General features: G+C 50.2%; 1 protein-coding gene across 4 annotated transcripts in view; it reads left to right on the top strand.

Moving 5' to 3' along the window:
- TOM1L2 (target of myb1 like 2 membrane trafficking protein) overlaps nucleotides 1-14,904 on the top strand; it is a 141,889-nt gene that overhangs the window by 88,503 nt on the left and 38,482 nt on the right. For all 4 annotated transcript variants that reach the window (XM_081110768.1, XM_081110767.1, XM_081110766.1 and 1 more), the window contains exons 3-4: nucleotides 178-256; nucleotides 9,315-9,464. In XM_081110768.1, coding sequence (XP_080966894.1) covers nucleotides 178-256; nucleotides 9,315-9,464 — 229 coding nt within the window. The remainder of the gene's footprint in view (nucleotides 1-177; nucleotides 257-9,314; nucleotides 9,465-14,904) is intronic.

The following is a 14,904-nucleotide window of genomic DNA, read 5'->3' as shown; positions in this document are numbered from 1 at the left end:
TTTAATTTACCCTGTTTCGTGTTGATGGGTGCTCATTTGTTTCCAATCTTTTACAATTACAAACATGCTACAGCAAATAACTTCGTAGATATGCTAGTTCACAAAAATGGCAGTGAATCTGTAGGACAGTGTCCCAAAGTGTAATTTTTAAGGATCTTAATATGTCCTTTCCTCCAGGCCAAAGGATGCCATTCGAGCCCTGAAGAAGCGGCTCAACGGGAACCGGAACTACAGAGAAGTGATGCTGGCATTAACAGTGAGTACTGTCCTCCCGTGGGTGGGAAAGCGTCTTGGAAAATCCATGTTCCCGACCTCGCCTCACTCTCAGGGCTTCCCCTCTGCCCACTCCGCACAGCCTCCAGCGTGTGCCATTGGAAGGCATGGTGTAGCACCCTTGGTGCCAGTTTCCTCTATAAACTGCTGACTTCCACCCCAGTACCTTCCCTGCTGCTGAGCTTTTCAGAGGTTAATGCAAATATTTACAATAACCTTCCCAAATAGGTTTCTTCATCTCCCTCACTGGGATGAAAACGCCGAGGCTCAGAGAGGTCTAGGGGTTTACCCAGACTTCACAGCTAATGAGATACAAAGGATTGTAAGAACGTATTATGAACAAGCCAACAAATTGGACAACCTGAGAGAAATGGACAAATTCCTAGAAATATACAATCTTCCAAAACTAAATCAAGAAGAATCAGAGAATTTTAATAGACAGATTACAACTAGAGAAATTAAAGCAGTAATCAAAAACCTTCCAAACAAACAAAAGCCCTGATGGCTTTACAGGTGAATTTTACCAAAGATTCAAAGAAGAACTAACACCTATCCTTCTCAAACTATTCCAAAAATTCAAGAGGAGAGAAGACTCCCAAGCTAATTTTATGGGGCCAGGATTATCCTAATTCCAAAGCCAGATAAAGACACTACAAAGATAGAAAATTATAAGCCAATATCCCTGGTGAACACAGAAGCTAAAATCCTCAACAAAAAATTAGCAAATCGGATCCAATAATACATTAAAAAGATCATACACTATGACTAAGTGGGATTTATTCCAGGCATGCAAGGCTGGTACAATATTTGCAAATCAATAAATGTAATACACCACATAAACAAAAAGGAGGATAAAAATCACATAATCAGCCCTAACCAGTTTGGCTCAGTGGATAGAGCATCAGCCTGCGGACTGAAGGGTCCCAGGTTCGATTCCGGTCCAGGGCATGTACCTTGGTTGTGGGCACATACCCAGTAGGAAGTATGCAGGAGGCAGCTGATTGATGTTTCTCTCTCATTGATGTTTCTAACTCTCATCCTTCTCCCTTCCTCTCTGTAAAAAGTCAATAAAATATATTTAAAAATAAATAAATAAATAAATCACATAATCATATCAATAGAATCAGAAATGGCATTTGATAAAATCCAGCAACTATTTATGATTAAAAACTCTCAGCAAAATGAGAATAGAGGAAGCATTTCCCAACATAACAAAGACCATATATGACAAACCTATAGCCAACATCATACTAAATGGGCAAAAAATACAAGCATTCCCCATAAGATCAGGAACAAGACAGAGTTGTCTGCTTTCACCACTCTTATTCAATACTAGAGGCCCAGTGCCTGAAAATTTGTGCACTGGAGGGGGTCCCTCAGCCCGGCCTGCCCCCTCTCACAGTCCGGGAGCCCTCAGGGTATGTGCCCGCTGTTTCTATTTTCATGAAATATCTCTTTCCAACCCTTTACTTTCAGTTTGTGGGTGTATCTTTTAATGTGAAGTGAGTCTCTTGTAGACAGCATATGTAAGGGTCTTGTTTTGTTACCCATTCAATCACCTTATGTTTTTTTATTGGAGCTTTCAAAGTAATTATTGATAGATATGTATTTATTGCCATTTTATGATTCATATTTTCTATCTTTTTTTTTTCTTTCTTTCTTAAAGAAGACCCGTTAACATTTCTTGTAGTGCTGGTTTGGTGGTGATGAACTCCTTTAGCATTTTCTTGTCTGTAAAGCTCTTTATCTGACCTTCAATTCTAAATGATAGCTTTGCTGGGTGGAGTAATTTTGGTTTTAAGCCCTTGCTTTTCATGATTTTGAATATTTCCTGCCAATTCCTTCTGGCAGAGTTTCTGTTGAGAAATAAGTTGACAGTTTTATGGGCACTCCCTTGTGAGTTACTGCTTTTCTCTTCTTTTAAGATTCTCTCTTTGTCTTTAACCTTTGGAATTTTAATTATGATGTGTCTTGGTGGGGTCTCCTTGGGTTCATCTTGTTTGGGACTTACTGAGCTTCCTAAACTGTATATCTTTTTCCTTCACCAAGTTAGGGAAATTTTCTGTCATTATTTTTTTAAACATGTTTTCATTTTCTTGCTCTCTCTCTTCTCCTCTGGCACCCCCATGCTGTGAATGTTGGTACTTTTGATGTTGTCCAAGAGGCCCCTTAAGCTATCCTCACTTTTTAAAATTCTTTTTTCTTTTTGTTCTTCTGATTGAATGTTTTCTGCTACCTTATGTTCCAAATCACTGATTCTTTCCTCTGCTTTATCTACTACTAGAGGCCCGGTGTACAAAATTGATGCATGGAGGGGAGGGGTCCCTCAGCCCGGCCTGCACCCTCTCCAATCTGAGACCCCTTGGTGGATGTCCGACTGCCTCTAGCAATCTGGGACCACTGGCTCCTAATCACTCGCCTGCCTGCCTGTCTGATCACCCCTAACTGCTCACCTACTGGCCTGATTGCCCCTAATTGCTCCCCTGCTGGCTTGATCACCCCCAACCATCTCTGCCTTACCTCACACCCAGCACCAGGATTCCCTCCTCTGGCCGGTTACAGGTACCTGGGACCCAGGCTTCCCTCCCTCTGGCCAGCCGCAGGCCCCCAGGACCCGGGCCAACTTCACCCAGGCCAGCTGCAGCCACAGGGGCCCGTGGGCGGTTTGCTTCACCCAGGTTGCAGCCACAGGCGCCCGGGACTATGGGGCAGGCAGCTTGTCCCTTTCCTGGGCCGCAGCCATAGGTGCTGGCACCCGGGACCGCAGGGCGAATGGCTTGTTCCTCTCCCGTGCTGCAGCCCCAGCCGCTGGCGTCTGGGACTGTGGGGCGTGTGGCTTGTCCCTCTCCTGGGCTGGACTACAGACGTAGGCGCAGCCGCTGGCCCCCAGGACCGAGGGGTGGGCAGCTTGTCCCTCTCCCGGGCTGCAGCTGGCTGGTCCCCATTCCTCTCTTGTGAGCTCATTTGTGCCTGGCTGGCCCCCATTCCTCTCTCTCAATCTCATTTGTGCCTGACTGGTCCCCACACCTCTCTCCCCAGTGTTAAGTGTCTGAGCCATTAAGGTGTGGCGGCATGAGGGTGTGACAACCATTTGCATATTAGCTCTCTATTATATAGGATAGTACATCAACAATTTCTTTTTCTTTCTATTTTTTTTTAATCCTCACCCAAGGATGTTTTATTTTTCCCATTGATTTTTAGAGAGAGTGGAAGAGAGAGGGAAAGACAGAGAGAAATATCAATGTGAGAGAAACACATTGATTGGTTGTCTCCTGCATGCGCCCTGACCAGGGCCCGGGCCAGGGAGGAGCCTGCAACTGAGGTTCATGCCCTTGACAGGAATTGAACCCGGGACCCTTTGGTTCGCAGACCAATACTCTTTCCACTGAGCCAAACCGGTTAGGCCTCCAACATTTTCTTTATGCATTCATTCACCAGTGAGCACTTGGGTTGTTTCCATGTCTTGGCTATTGTGAATAATACTGCAGTGAACATGGGGGTGCATATATCTTTTATATTTTATTTTTAATATTTATTTATTAAATCGATTGGGGTGTCATTGGTCAACATGAACATAGGTGTCAGCTGTGGGTTTCTATGTTATAAGATCTGTATATTGCACTGTGTGCCCACCACCCACAGTCAGATCTTCTCCTGTCACCTTGTATTAGGATCTCCTTCTCCCCCACCCCCTTCCCCCTGGCACCCGCCACACTGCTGTTTGTGTTCACGAGTTTCGTTTTTACATCCCACACATGAGTGAGATTGTATGGTTCTCAGCTTGTTCTGACTGACGGGTTTCACTCGGCATCATGTTCTCAAGGCCCGTCCATGTGGTTGTAAACGGCGCTGATGCATCCTTTCTCGTGGCTGAGTATACTCCACTGTGTGCATGGACCACATCTTAAACTTTTGTTTCAATCCTCACCTGAGGATATTTTCCCATTGATTTGTAGAGAGAGTGGAAGAGAGAGGGAAAGACAGAAATATCAATGTGAAAGAAACACATTGACTGGTTGCCTCCTGCACGAGCCATGACCAGGGCCCAGGCCTTTATTAAGTTGAGGTACTTTCCTTCTATTACTATTTTATTGAGTGTTTTAATCATAAATGACTATTGTATCTTATCAAATGCTTTTCCTGCATCTATTGATAAGATCTTACGATTTTTTTGCCGAAACCGGTTTGGCTCAGTGGATAGAACGTCAGCTTGCGGACTGACGGGTCCCAGGTTCGACTCCGGTCAAGGGCATGTACCTGGGTTGTGGGCACATCCCCAGTGGGGGGTGTGCAGGAGGCAGCTGATCGATGTTTCTCTCTCATCAATGTTTCTAACTCTCTATCTCTCTCCCTTCCTCTCTGTAAAAACTCAATAAAATATATTTAAAAAAAAAAAAGATCTTACGATTTTATCCTGTCTTTGGTTAATGTGGTATATTACGTTAATTGATTTGTATCTGTTGAACCATCCTTATATCCCTGAAATGAACCCCACTTGATCATGACTTTTGGATGTACTGTTGTATTAGATTTGCTAGTATTTTATTTAGGATTTTTGCATCTGTGTTCATCAGAGACATTGATCTGTAGTTTTCTTTTTTTGTCATCTTTGCCAGGTTTTGGTATTAGGGTTATATTGGCCTCATAGAATGTGTTAGGAAGTATTACCTCTTCTTCAATTTTTTGATGAGTTTGAGAAGGATAAGTTTTATTAGTAAACCTTCTTTGAACATTTGGTAGAATTCACTGGTGTAGCCATCTGGTCCTGGACTTTTTTTTTTTTGGGGGGGGGGGGATGTTTTTGATGGTTGTTTCAATTTCCTCACTGTCAATGGTTAGGTTTTTTTTGCTATGGGTTATTTTGTATAAGTCATATATATATATATATATATATATATATATATATATATATACACACACACATACACACACACACACACACACTTTAAAAAATATATATTTTTATTGATTCCAGAGAGGAAAGGAAAGGAAGAGAGATAGAAACATCAATGATGGGAGAGAATCATTGATCGGCTGCCTCCTGCATGCCCCACACTGGGGATCAAGCCTGCAACCCAGGCATGCCCTGACCGGGAATCAAACTATGACCTCCTGGTTCATAGGTCGACGCTCAACCACTGAGCCAAACTGTCCAGGCCCTTATATATTTTCTATATTAACCCCTTATCTGATAGTTTGTAAATATATTCTCCCATTCTGTGGGTTGCCTTTTTATTTTCCTGATTGTTTCTTCTGTTATGAAGAAATTTTTTAGTTTGCTGTAGTACCTACCACTTGCTTATTTTTGGTTTTGTTGCCTTTGCTTTTGGCGTCATATCTAAAAAATCTTTTTCAAGATCAATGTCAAGGAGCTCCCCCCTATTTTTCTTTTGGTAGTTTTATGGTTTGGGGTATTACATGTAAGTGGTTAGTCCATTTTGAGTTAGTTTTTGTGAGTGGTGTGATTTAGACGTTGGTTTCATTCTTCTGTATGTGGATATCCAGTTTTCCCAGCACAGTTTATAGCAGACTGTCCTTCCTCCCATTGAGTCCTCTTGGCTCCCTTGTCAAATATTAGTTGACTTCTCGGCTCTTGATTCCGTTCCTTTGTTTTGTATTTATTTTTATGCCAGTACCAGACTGCTTTGATGACTATAACTTTGCAATATAGTTTTAAATCAGGCAGTGTGATACTGTCAGCTTTCTTCTTTCTCAGCATTGTTTTGCCTATTGAAAGCCTTTTATAGTTCTGTATGAATTTTAGCATTGCTTTTTCTGTTACTGTGAAATATGTAGATGGCTTTGGGTAGTATGAACATTTTAACAATATTAATTTTTCTAGTCCATGAACATAGGACATCTTTCCATTTATGTGTCTTCAGTTTCTCTCCATCAATGTTTTATAATTTTCAGGGTACAGATCTTTTACTTCCTTAGTTACATTTATTTCTAAGTATTTTTAATATTTTAATTTTAGTGATCAGGTCTTTACTGCCAATCCAGCGATGCCTTGGGGGGCTGATTAAATGTGCAAGTCCCTCTCCCTGCACAAGGCCCTGGTCTGGTGCACGAGCAGCCCCATGTCCGCTTCCGTGGCTTTGCTCTTTGTCTTTATCTTACCTTCGGTCATCTCACTTCTGCTCCTGGGGGCCTTCCTCACTTCCCAGCTGTACACTCAGAGCTGTTCATAGTTACCCCAAGTAGGAGTTAGCAGAGGTCCTGCGGGGCTCTCTGCTTGGGCCTCAGTGTATGAACTGGAAACATCTGTTTCTGATTGCTTAGAGCAGTAGTTGTCAACCTTCTGGCCCTTTAAATACAGTTCCTCATGTTGTGACCCAACCATAATATTATTTTCGTTGCTACTTCATAACTGTAAGGTTGCTACTGTTATGAATAGTCATGTAAATATCTGATCTGCAGGATGGTCTTAGGCGACCCCTGTGAAAGGGTTGTTTGACCACCAAAGGTTGAGAACCCACAGGTTGAGAACCGCTGGCTTAGAGGCACCTTCTGCTTACTCTTGGGCTTTGGCTGCATTCTAGAAAACTGCTGCTGGGTATTTCATGCCCTACAACCCACAGAGACAGTTTTCCGGGGGCCTTTTGGCAGAGGGCCTTGAAGTGGGTTGCTGGGCCTCCTTGGGTTGAGTGGTGTGGTCCTTGCCAGCCAGGGAAGACCTCCGCATCTCCTGTTCTGCTAGGCTTTGGGCTGCTCTGTCACACATGCCACCTCTGCCCAGGGCATTGCCAAGCCTATGTATCTGAGCCCCGGAGTATCTGACTCTAAAGTCTGCTCCAGGGAAACGAAGTGTGTCCTGGCTGCTGCCCTGCCCCCTCAGCCTCCCAGCTCCTCTCTTCCCATGACCCTTCCACCTCACTGCTCTTCCCCGGCCTGCTCCTCATCACATACACCATCCTTCCTACCACCTACCTCAGCCAGCAGCCCACTGCCTGTGTAGTCAAATTAGGAGGAGGCTTTTTGAAGCTCCTAGAAGGAAGGGCGACTGTAAGTTCCTTGAAGGCAGGAGACCCCTGGGGTTCATCTTGCAGCCTGCACAGGTCCCTGTGAGAGAGAATGCTGGCACCTCGTCGTCCCCTGGAGTCCAGCATGAGCAGAGGCTAAGAAAGAGAGCGCCCTCTTGACTGAAGAAAACCTTAGCAGCCAGGGACGCTGAGCTTCGGGGTCTCCCTCAGCTGCCCGAGCGGAGCCTGGTGCCTCCCGTGGGGCTCAGTGCACCTGCCAGCTCTGGCCTCCTCTGGGAATGACTAGCATCGCCACACCACAGCTCTCATCTCTGCAGCGGTGGTCCCCCTGACAGGGCTATTTCAGGGACCGCCTGAGGGAGCGGGAAAGCTGGCACACACTGCCTGTGGTCTCCGGGGTGCGGCGATGGGGGCTTCAGAGAAGGCCGGTTGGAGTTCCCATCCTGGGTCTGGCACTGACCAGCGACTTTCCCTAGACCTGTCTCTTCACCTTTCTCAGCCTCCTAGGGGTAAGAAAGTGGGATAACAACATCCACGTAAAGAGAATTAGCTGTAAGAATAGAGTGAAATTCTGTATAATGTGAAAGAATCCTTCGCAGTACCTGGCGCTGCCTGCATTCAGGTCACGTTAGCCTGTGGACCTTTCTTCATGGCCATGCTTTGCCGAGGTGCTGCCCCAGTGTGTGAACCGGGCTCTGGAATGACTGCATGAGGTACCCAGTGGTCAGGTTAGTTTGGGCAAATGAGGCAGTCAGAAATGCCCCCTGTTGCCGGTGACGTCCTTGCAAGGAGGCATTCCCCACTAGTCGCCCGTGGCTTTGGGGGACGCTGACGTGGGAAGGGTCAGGGTTGGTTTCCAGAGAGCTAAGGAATTCAGAAAGCTGTGCTCCAGGCGGGAGGGGGCCTGCAGTTGACACCTCTGGGCTCCAGGGCCTCTCCCTGGTCCTGCGGGGACTGAACTGTCCCGTCACTTGAGTATGTAGTGCAGCCTTTGGAATGGCATCCAAGCGTCAAAGTTCTCATTTACTGGCTCCTCCCCTGTGCAGGGCACTGTGCTAGGTGCTTCCCTGGCAGCCTTACTACAGTTCTGGAAGGGAGTGCTCATGTGCCCACTTTACAGATGGGGAAGCAGAGGCTCAGACAGACTTGTCCAGAGCCATTCAGAGAGAAAGTGGTGGAGCTGAGATTCAAGCCCACACTGGCCATCTAGCCAGAACCCACACGCACCTGTGCTTTTCTGATTGGCTTGGGCCTGTGTAACTGATTGTCCCAGTTAGGGGAGGAGTGGGCAGGGTTTGAAGGGTACATGGACCTTAAAGCCTAATGCAGCGGTTCTCAACCTGTGGGTCGCGACCCCTTTGGCTGTCGAACGACCTTTCACAGGGGTCGCCTAAGACCATCCTGCATATCAGATATTTACATGACAATTCATCACAGTAGCAACGTTACAGTTATGAAGTAACAATGAAAATAATTTTATGGTTGGGGTCACCACATGAGGAATTGTATTTAAAGGGCCAGAAGGTTGAGAACCACTGCCCTAATAGCAGCTGAGGCCCACAAACCAGTTACTAAAGGTGGAAAGTCATTTTCAGTTTTAGTTGCAGAAGCAGGGTTGTGTGTGTGTGTGTGTGTGTTTGCTTCCTCACATAACCAGGGCCAACAACTCCCTGGGCAATTCTTACTGCACAGCAGCCTTCCCTGTGACAGAGCATGTGTCCCGTTGGCTAACGCCGCACACCCAGAGGCCCAGAGGCCCAGAGGGAGGCAAAGTGCCGATTCTCAGAGACCGCTCAGTCATTTCATTCTTGCTTTCCCTTCCTGTGAAAGTGATGCCTAAACTAATGACCTGGTTTTTGTGCAGGGCAGTCAGCAGGGGGCAGCCTCACCGCCAAGTACGACTGGGTTCCAGGGTGAGGATGGCTGCCGGTGAGGCGTGGTTCTAAAGGAGATGGTCGGGAAGATGTTCGGGAATAGGGATGGGGGTGGAAGTGGAGCCGCCCTCCTCTTCCCGCGGCTCCGCAGGCCGCGTACTCACCGCTCCTCCCTCCGCGTCAGGTGCTGGAGACCTGTGTGAAGAACTGCGGCCACCGCTTCCACGTCCTCGTGGCCAGCCGAGATTTCATCGACGGCGTTCTGGTCAGAATCATCTCTCCCAAGAACAACCCGCCCACCATCGTGCAGGACAAGGTGCTGGCCTTGATCCAGGTAGGTCCGCTCCTCCTGGCTGTTGGTGGGCCGCTCAGGGGTCCTCATGCTTGGCCATCCTTTGGAAGAAAGAATGGAGGTTTCTGGGTTTTGATGTTCGTTGCATAATGCTTCCTTTCCGCACTCGTCCCACTGGAATGAAGCCTTAAGCGGCGGCTCTCCAGTTGACAGGCTTCACTGATCGGTGCCTCTCCCTCTCCTGCCCACAGGGCAGGTGGCCTTGGCAGGACTCTGAGCCCCCAGGCAGAGTGCGGAGTAGGCAGGGCCTGTCAGAGGGGCGTGCAGGCTGCTGAGCTCCAGGGGGCCAGCTCTGGGGCTGCCGGGAGGAGTGACTCACTCAGGAGAGGAGGTCTCCGTTAGCCCCTGCAGGACGGTGCGGAGCTTGGTGGAAAGGTCAGTGCGAGACGCATCGCAGGCAAAGACAATAGCAGACCCAAAGGCCCAGATGCGTGGCGAGGGCAGGCGGCGCCTTGGGTGCATTCATTGTTGATTGCCTTGTAACGAACCATCCAGAGTGTAGCAGCTTAAAGCAGTGGGTGGTTATGTCTCCTGTTTCTGTGGGTCAGGAACGCAGGGAACCTCGCTGGCCCCTCTGGCTCGGGGGCCCTCGGAGGCTGCAGCGAAGGTGCTGCCAGGCTGCCTGGTCCAGCCCAGTGGGAGCTGCAGGAGCCCCGCCACGGCGCTCCCACAGGGCGGGCAGCAGCTCAGGCCCTTGCTGACCGCTGGGAGGAGGCCTCAGTTTCCCCGGTGTGGACCTCCTGAGTGTCCTCGGGACACGGCAGCTGGTTTCCCCAGAGCGGGTGATCCAGAGAGAGTGGGGACTGTAGTGCCTGCTGGGGCTGTCTCAGAAGTCCCGCTCCATCCCTCGTGTCATCTGTTTGTCAGAAGGGAGCCAGCAGGTCCAGCCTCTGAAGTCGGGAAGCTGGCTGCTCTTAAAGAGGAGGGGTTCCAGCCGCCCCACGTAGAGTGTAAGGGAGAATGTGTGGGGCCAGGAGATAAGCCCAGGGGGATGGTCAGGGCTTATGGGCCACATGATGCTGAGGAGTGTGTGCCTTATCCTGTAGGCAGTGGGGAGCCCTTGAATGTTTCTGAGCTGGCGGTACAGAGTCAGATCTGGTTTTAGACAGAGCACCCTGGTGACAGGGTGAAAGGTGTGCGTCAAAAAGCACATCAGTGCGGGGTGATTGCTGCTGTAGTAGAGGAAAGATAAGAACCTGCAAGAGCCATGAGGAGAGGGAAGAGCCAGCCTGGGGAGGAGGGCTAAGAAGTCCGGGGCAGAGTGCTTAGGGGCGGGCTTTGGAGGCAGTGGCGGCAGCTGAGAGGAGAGGGCCCTGAGCCAAGGAATCTGCTGGCTCTGTCCTACCTGCAGCTGTGCCTGAGCCTCCTCCCAGCACTTGGAGCAGGTGACTTCCCATCACTCCGTCCTCAGAGCCTCCCGCTGTCTGGTGTGCGGGACCCATCACCCTCTCTCCCATCATCCTCTTATGCTCTTCAAGTTCCTCTGCCAGCTTTCCCACCACCTCTCCCTCTGAGCTCCCCGAGAGCCAGGCCAGTTCATCCCCAGGGTCTCTAGCACTTGACGGTGTTGAGCAGGTATTCAACACATTGTTATCTGTCTTCCTTCCTTCCTTCCTTCCTTCCTTCCTTCCTTCCTTCTTCTTTCCCTCCCTCCTTCCCTCCCCTCCCTCCCTTCCTTCCTTGTTTCTTGGTTAATCCTCACCTGAGAATGTTTTTTCCATTGATTTTTAGAGAGAGTGGAAGGGGGGGGGGAGAGAAACATCAATGTAAGAGAGACACATAGATTGATTGCTTCCCACATGCACCCCGACTGGGGCCAGGGATTGAATTCACAACCCAGGTACGTGCCCTTGACAGGGAATCAAACCCCCAACCCTTTGGTGCGTGGGCTGACACTCTAACCACTGAACACCACCCGCCAAGGACATTGTTTTCTTAATGAATGGATGAATGTAGTTTGCTGAAGCTCTAAGGAAGGGAGGAGTATGGGTGACAGCAGAGCCCCATCACGTGTCCTTAGATTGTCCCTATCCCTTCATCTGCCACCAGACATATCTCCCTCTCCCTCTTCCTCTCCCTTGCACGCGCGCGCACACACACACACACAGATGCAAATCATTTCACCCTTTAACCTCCTCACCCCCACCTATGCCCCCAAAACCCTCATTCTGGGATGCCCCAGCACACTCCCTTGCCTCAACACCCCCAGTATTTGATACCAGGAAAATGAATTGGGGCTTTCTCTTACAAAAGATGGGACATCCCAGCCTAAGCTGTGCAAGCCCCCAGTGGCCACAGGTGAGGTCTCTCTGAAGTCAGACCTGGAGCCCTTCCTGTAGCCAGGCCCAGGGGTTGTCAGCTGCCCCTGGCAAGCACAGCATGGCGAGGTCATGATCCCCACTTCCTCTGCTGACTGTGGGGGCCCTGATGGTTAGGTCCCCGAAGGAGGAACGCACGAGGTCAGAGTGATGAGGGATTACGAATGACCATCCGCACACCAGGTGGCTGAGCCTGAATGGCTCCAGCACCCAGTGAGGGGAGTCGGCGGCTTTTAAAGGACTTTTGGCGGGACTTTTCTGGGCGGAGGCTTCTGTATGCAGACCCGGAGGGGAGAGAATGGAATGTGGTCACCGCAAGTGAAAAGTGGTCTTCGGCAATGGGAATGTCCACAGGGAAATAACGGAAAAGCCAGTTCCCAGGGGATGGGTATCAACTCAATGTCTCCATCAAACCTAACACTGATGAGAGCAAAGCTGCACTGTCTGTGGCCCCTGGCTCTCCCTGGGGACACCAGCCTGGCACCCCCACCCCTGCACCCCCACCCCTGCACTCCCACCCCTGCACTGCAAGACTTTCTGTCAGACTCACCACCTCTCCCAGCACTGCTTCTTCCCACTGGCAAACCTCTACCTCCTTGTGTGTGAAATGGGGGCCTGCGTTCCTGGTCCGGAGCAGCCCTGTGACCCACACCCATGCTCCGAGGACGCCCCCTGCTGGCCTGGGAGCAGGGCGTGGGATGGGACTCGAGGGTCCAGCTGAGAAAACGCAAGGGACTTTAGGTCAGGATGCGTCCAAGTGGGCTTGGTAACCTGGCGGGGCAGAGTCCTTCCTGCACAGGTTCTGAAGCTCCCTGAGAACTCCCATCGTCGCTCCTGCTGGCTAACTGGAGAAGCGCAGGCAGCGTTCAGAGCGGTGGGTGCTTGGGTCTGTCATGGGGTAGACAAAAGAATAAAAAGCTCAGCTTTTCTTTCACTTTTTATTGATTTAAATATACCGGAAATCACATATTTAAAAAGCATGTAGAACTTGATAAATTTTTACAAACTGAACATATCCATGTAACCAGCCGTGGGAAGTCAGGTGGGGGCCATCCCAGGGTGCGGGGGCTTTGTGGGTGTGCGTCATATTCCGCTTCACAGCATCGGGCGTAGATGGCTTCTTCCATGGAACTTCACCCGCAGTCTGTGCCCGCGCTGTTGTGTCTGTGTGTCTGGCGTGCTGCATGTGAGGGCCTCACCGCGCCGCGGAGTGGCCATGGCCTCCTTTCCCGCTGCGCACCTCGCTGCGCTGGCCTGCGGGTGGGCCGGGGTTCATCATCCCTCCCGCTGTGATGGGCACTTGCTGTTCAGGGGCTGTTAGAAAAGATGCTGCTGGGAGCATCTAGCACGTGTCCTTTGGTGATATACGTATCATTTTGTTGGGTATCTATTGGTTGAATAGGTGAAACTGCCATCTTTGTTGGTCCGAATGGTAGAATATTAGCAATTTCAGAGTTCAGCCTCACAGCTAGCCGTGCAAGTGCTGGTGGCAGGGAGCACCCACGCACCGGGTCGTGGTGCCATGACCTCTTCACGCCCTCACCAGTGGGCAGCATCTCCTTCATCACAGCTCATCTGATGAGTATGCAGAGGCTGCATCCTGTGAACCATTTCTTAACCCTTTGAAAACAAGGTGGTTTTATGTGCATATTAAATGTAAATAAAGCCTCCCAGAGAGTCTGGTAATTCCCCCTGGGAGAGCAAGTGCTGCTCCCACTGAGAGACAGGAGGGGCGGGGGGTGTCAGACCGCTGGCTCTCTGGCCAGCTGGGGAGTGCAGCAGGCCCTTGTGTCAGTGCAGCTGGATTGATGTGGGTGCAGAGCTGTGGCCGGCTCCCTCCCCAGGACATTGCTTTCTGCTCTCAGGCCCAGCTGCTGGAAAGTGGGCGGGGCCAGTCCCCTTGTGAATGCTCAGTGGGCCCCACCCCCCTGCGGGCAGTGGGCTTTGCCTTTCAGGAGGGAGCCCTTCTCCCTGGTCGCCGGGGAGGAAAGATGCTGAGAGCAGAGCAGCCTCCGGAGCAGCTTGCCAGCTCCGTCACTCCTGCCTTTGAACTTCCTGCCACTCCAGCTTTTCCCTCCTCATGGTCCCTGGCTGGCCTTTTTTGGCTGCGTGTCCCTCAGCCTTCCCTGGGTGCTGTTTGCAGAAACAGCAGTGAGATCATCCTGCCAGTGGAGCGTCGCTGAGGGGATGCCTCTGCTGCTTTTCCGCCCTGCCTGCTGCCGCAGCAAGGGTTTGAGAGCACAGTGGGACCTCGGCTCTAACTTAATATGTTTCAGAAGGCTGTTCGAGAAGCAATTTGTTTGAAAACTGAATCATTTTTGCCATTAGAAATAATGTAAACTGAATTAATCCAGCCCAGTCTTCCATATGATTCCCTGTTTCAGCCTTTCTTATAGACAGTACGTGCTTATATACAGTCCTGTTTAATCTATAAACACTTTATAAACAAAAAGGGCATTAAAATTTAACAAAAAGGAAATGAAATTTACAGTAAAAAATGAAAATTTACATACACACTAGAACTACCTTTAATGTTGTGAACTCTTGATGACTGAATATGGAGAAGGGGTGGAGAGCCAGAGGGTGGGCGATGGGGGGTGGAGGGGTGGAGGAGTGGAGAGGTGGAGGGTGGGCGATGGGAGGTGGAAGGGTGGAGGGGTGGGGAGGGTGGGCAATGGAGGGTGGAGGGGTGCAGGGGTGGAGGGGTGGGGAGGGTGGGCAATGGAGGGTGGAGGGGTGCAGGGGTGGAGGGGTGGGGAGGGTGGTGATGGGGGTGGAGGGGTGCCGGGGTGGAGGGGTGGGGAGGGTGGGCAATGGAGGGTGGAGGGGTGCAGGGGTGGAGGGGTGGGGAGGGTGGCGATGGGGGTGGAGGGGTGCAGGGGTGGGAAGGGTGGGCGATGGGGGGTGGAGGGGTGCAGGGGTGGAGAGGTGGGGAGGGTGGGGGTGGAGGGTGGAGGGGTGTCATTGTTTGGAAGGGGAGGCTCCTTCCATAAAATGTCAGGGAGCTATTCTTCTGGGGTTCTTTCTCTTTGGTCTCTTTGCTCCACTAGAACTTGCTTCAGGCTCACTGGGCCTCTGTCTCACTAAAACCCATCCAGTGATCG

The sequence above is a fragment of the Myotis nattereri genome (assembly GCF_964212035.1).
Source record: "Myotis nattereri genome assembly, chromosome: 16".
NCBI lineage: Eukaryota > Metazoa > Chordata > Mammalia > Chiroptera > Vespertilionidae > Myotis > Myotis nattereri.
This window is presented reverse-complemented; position numbering and strand designations above follow the sequence as displayed.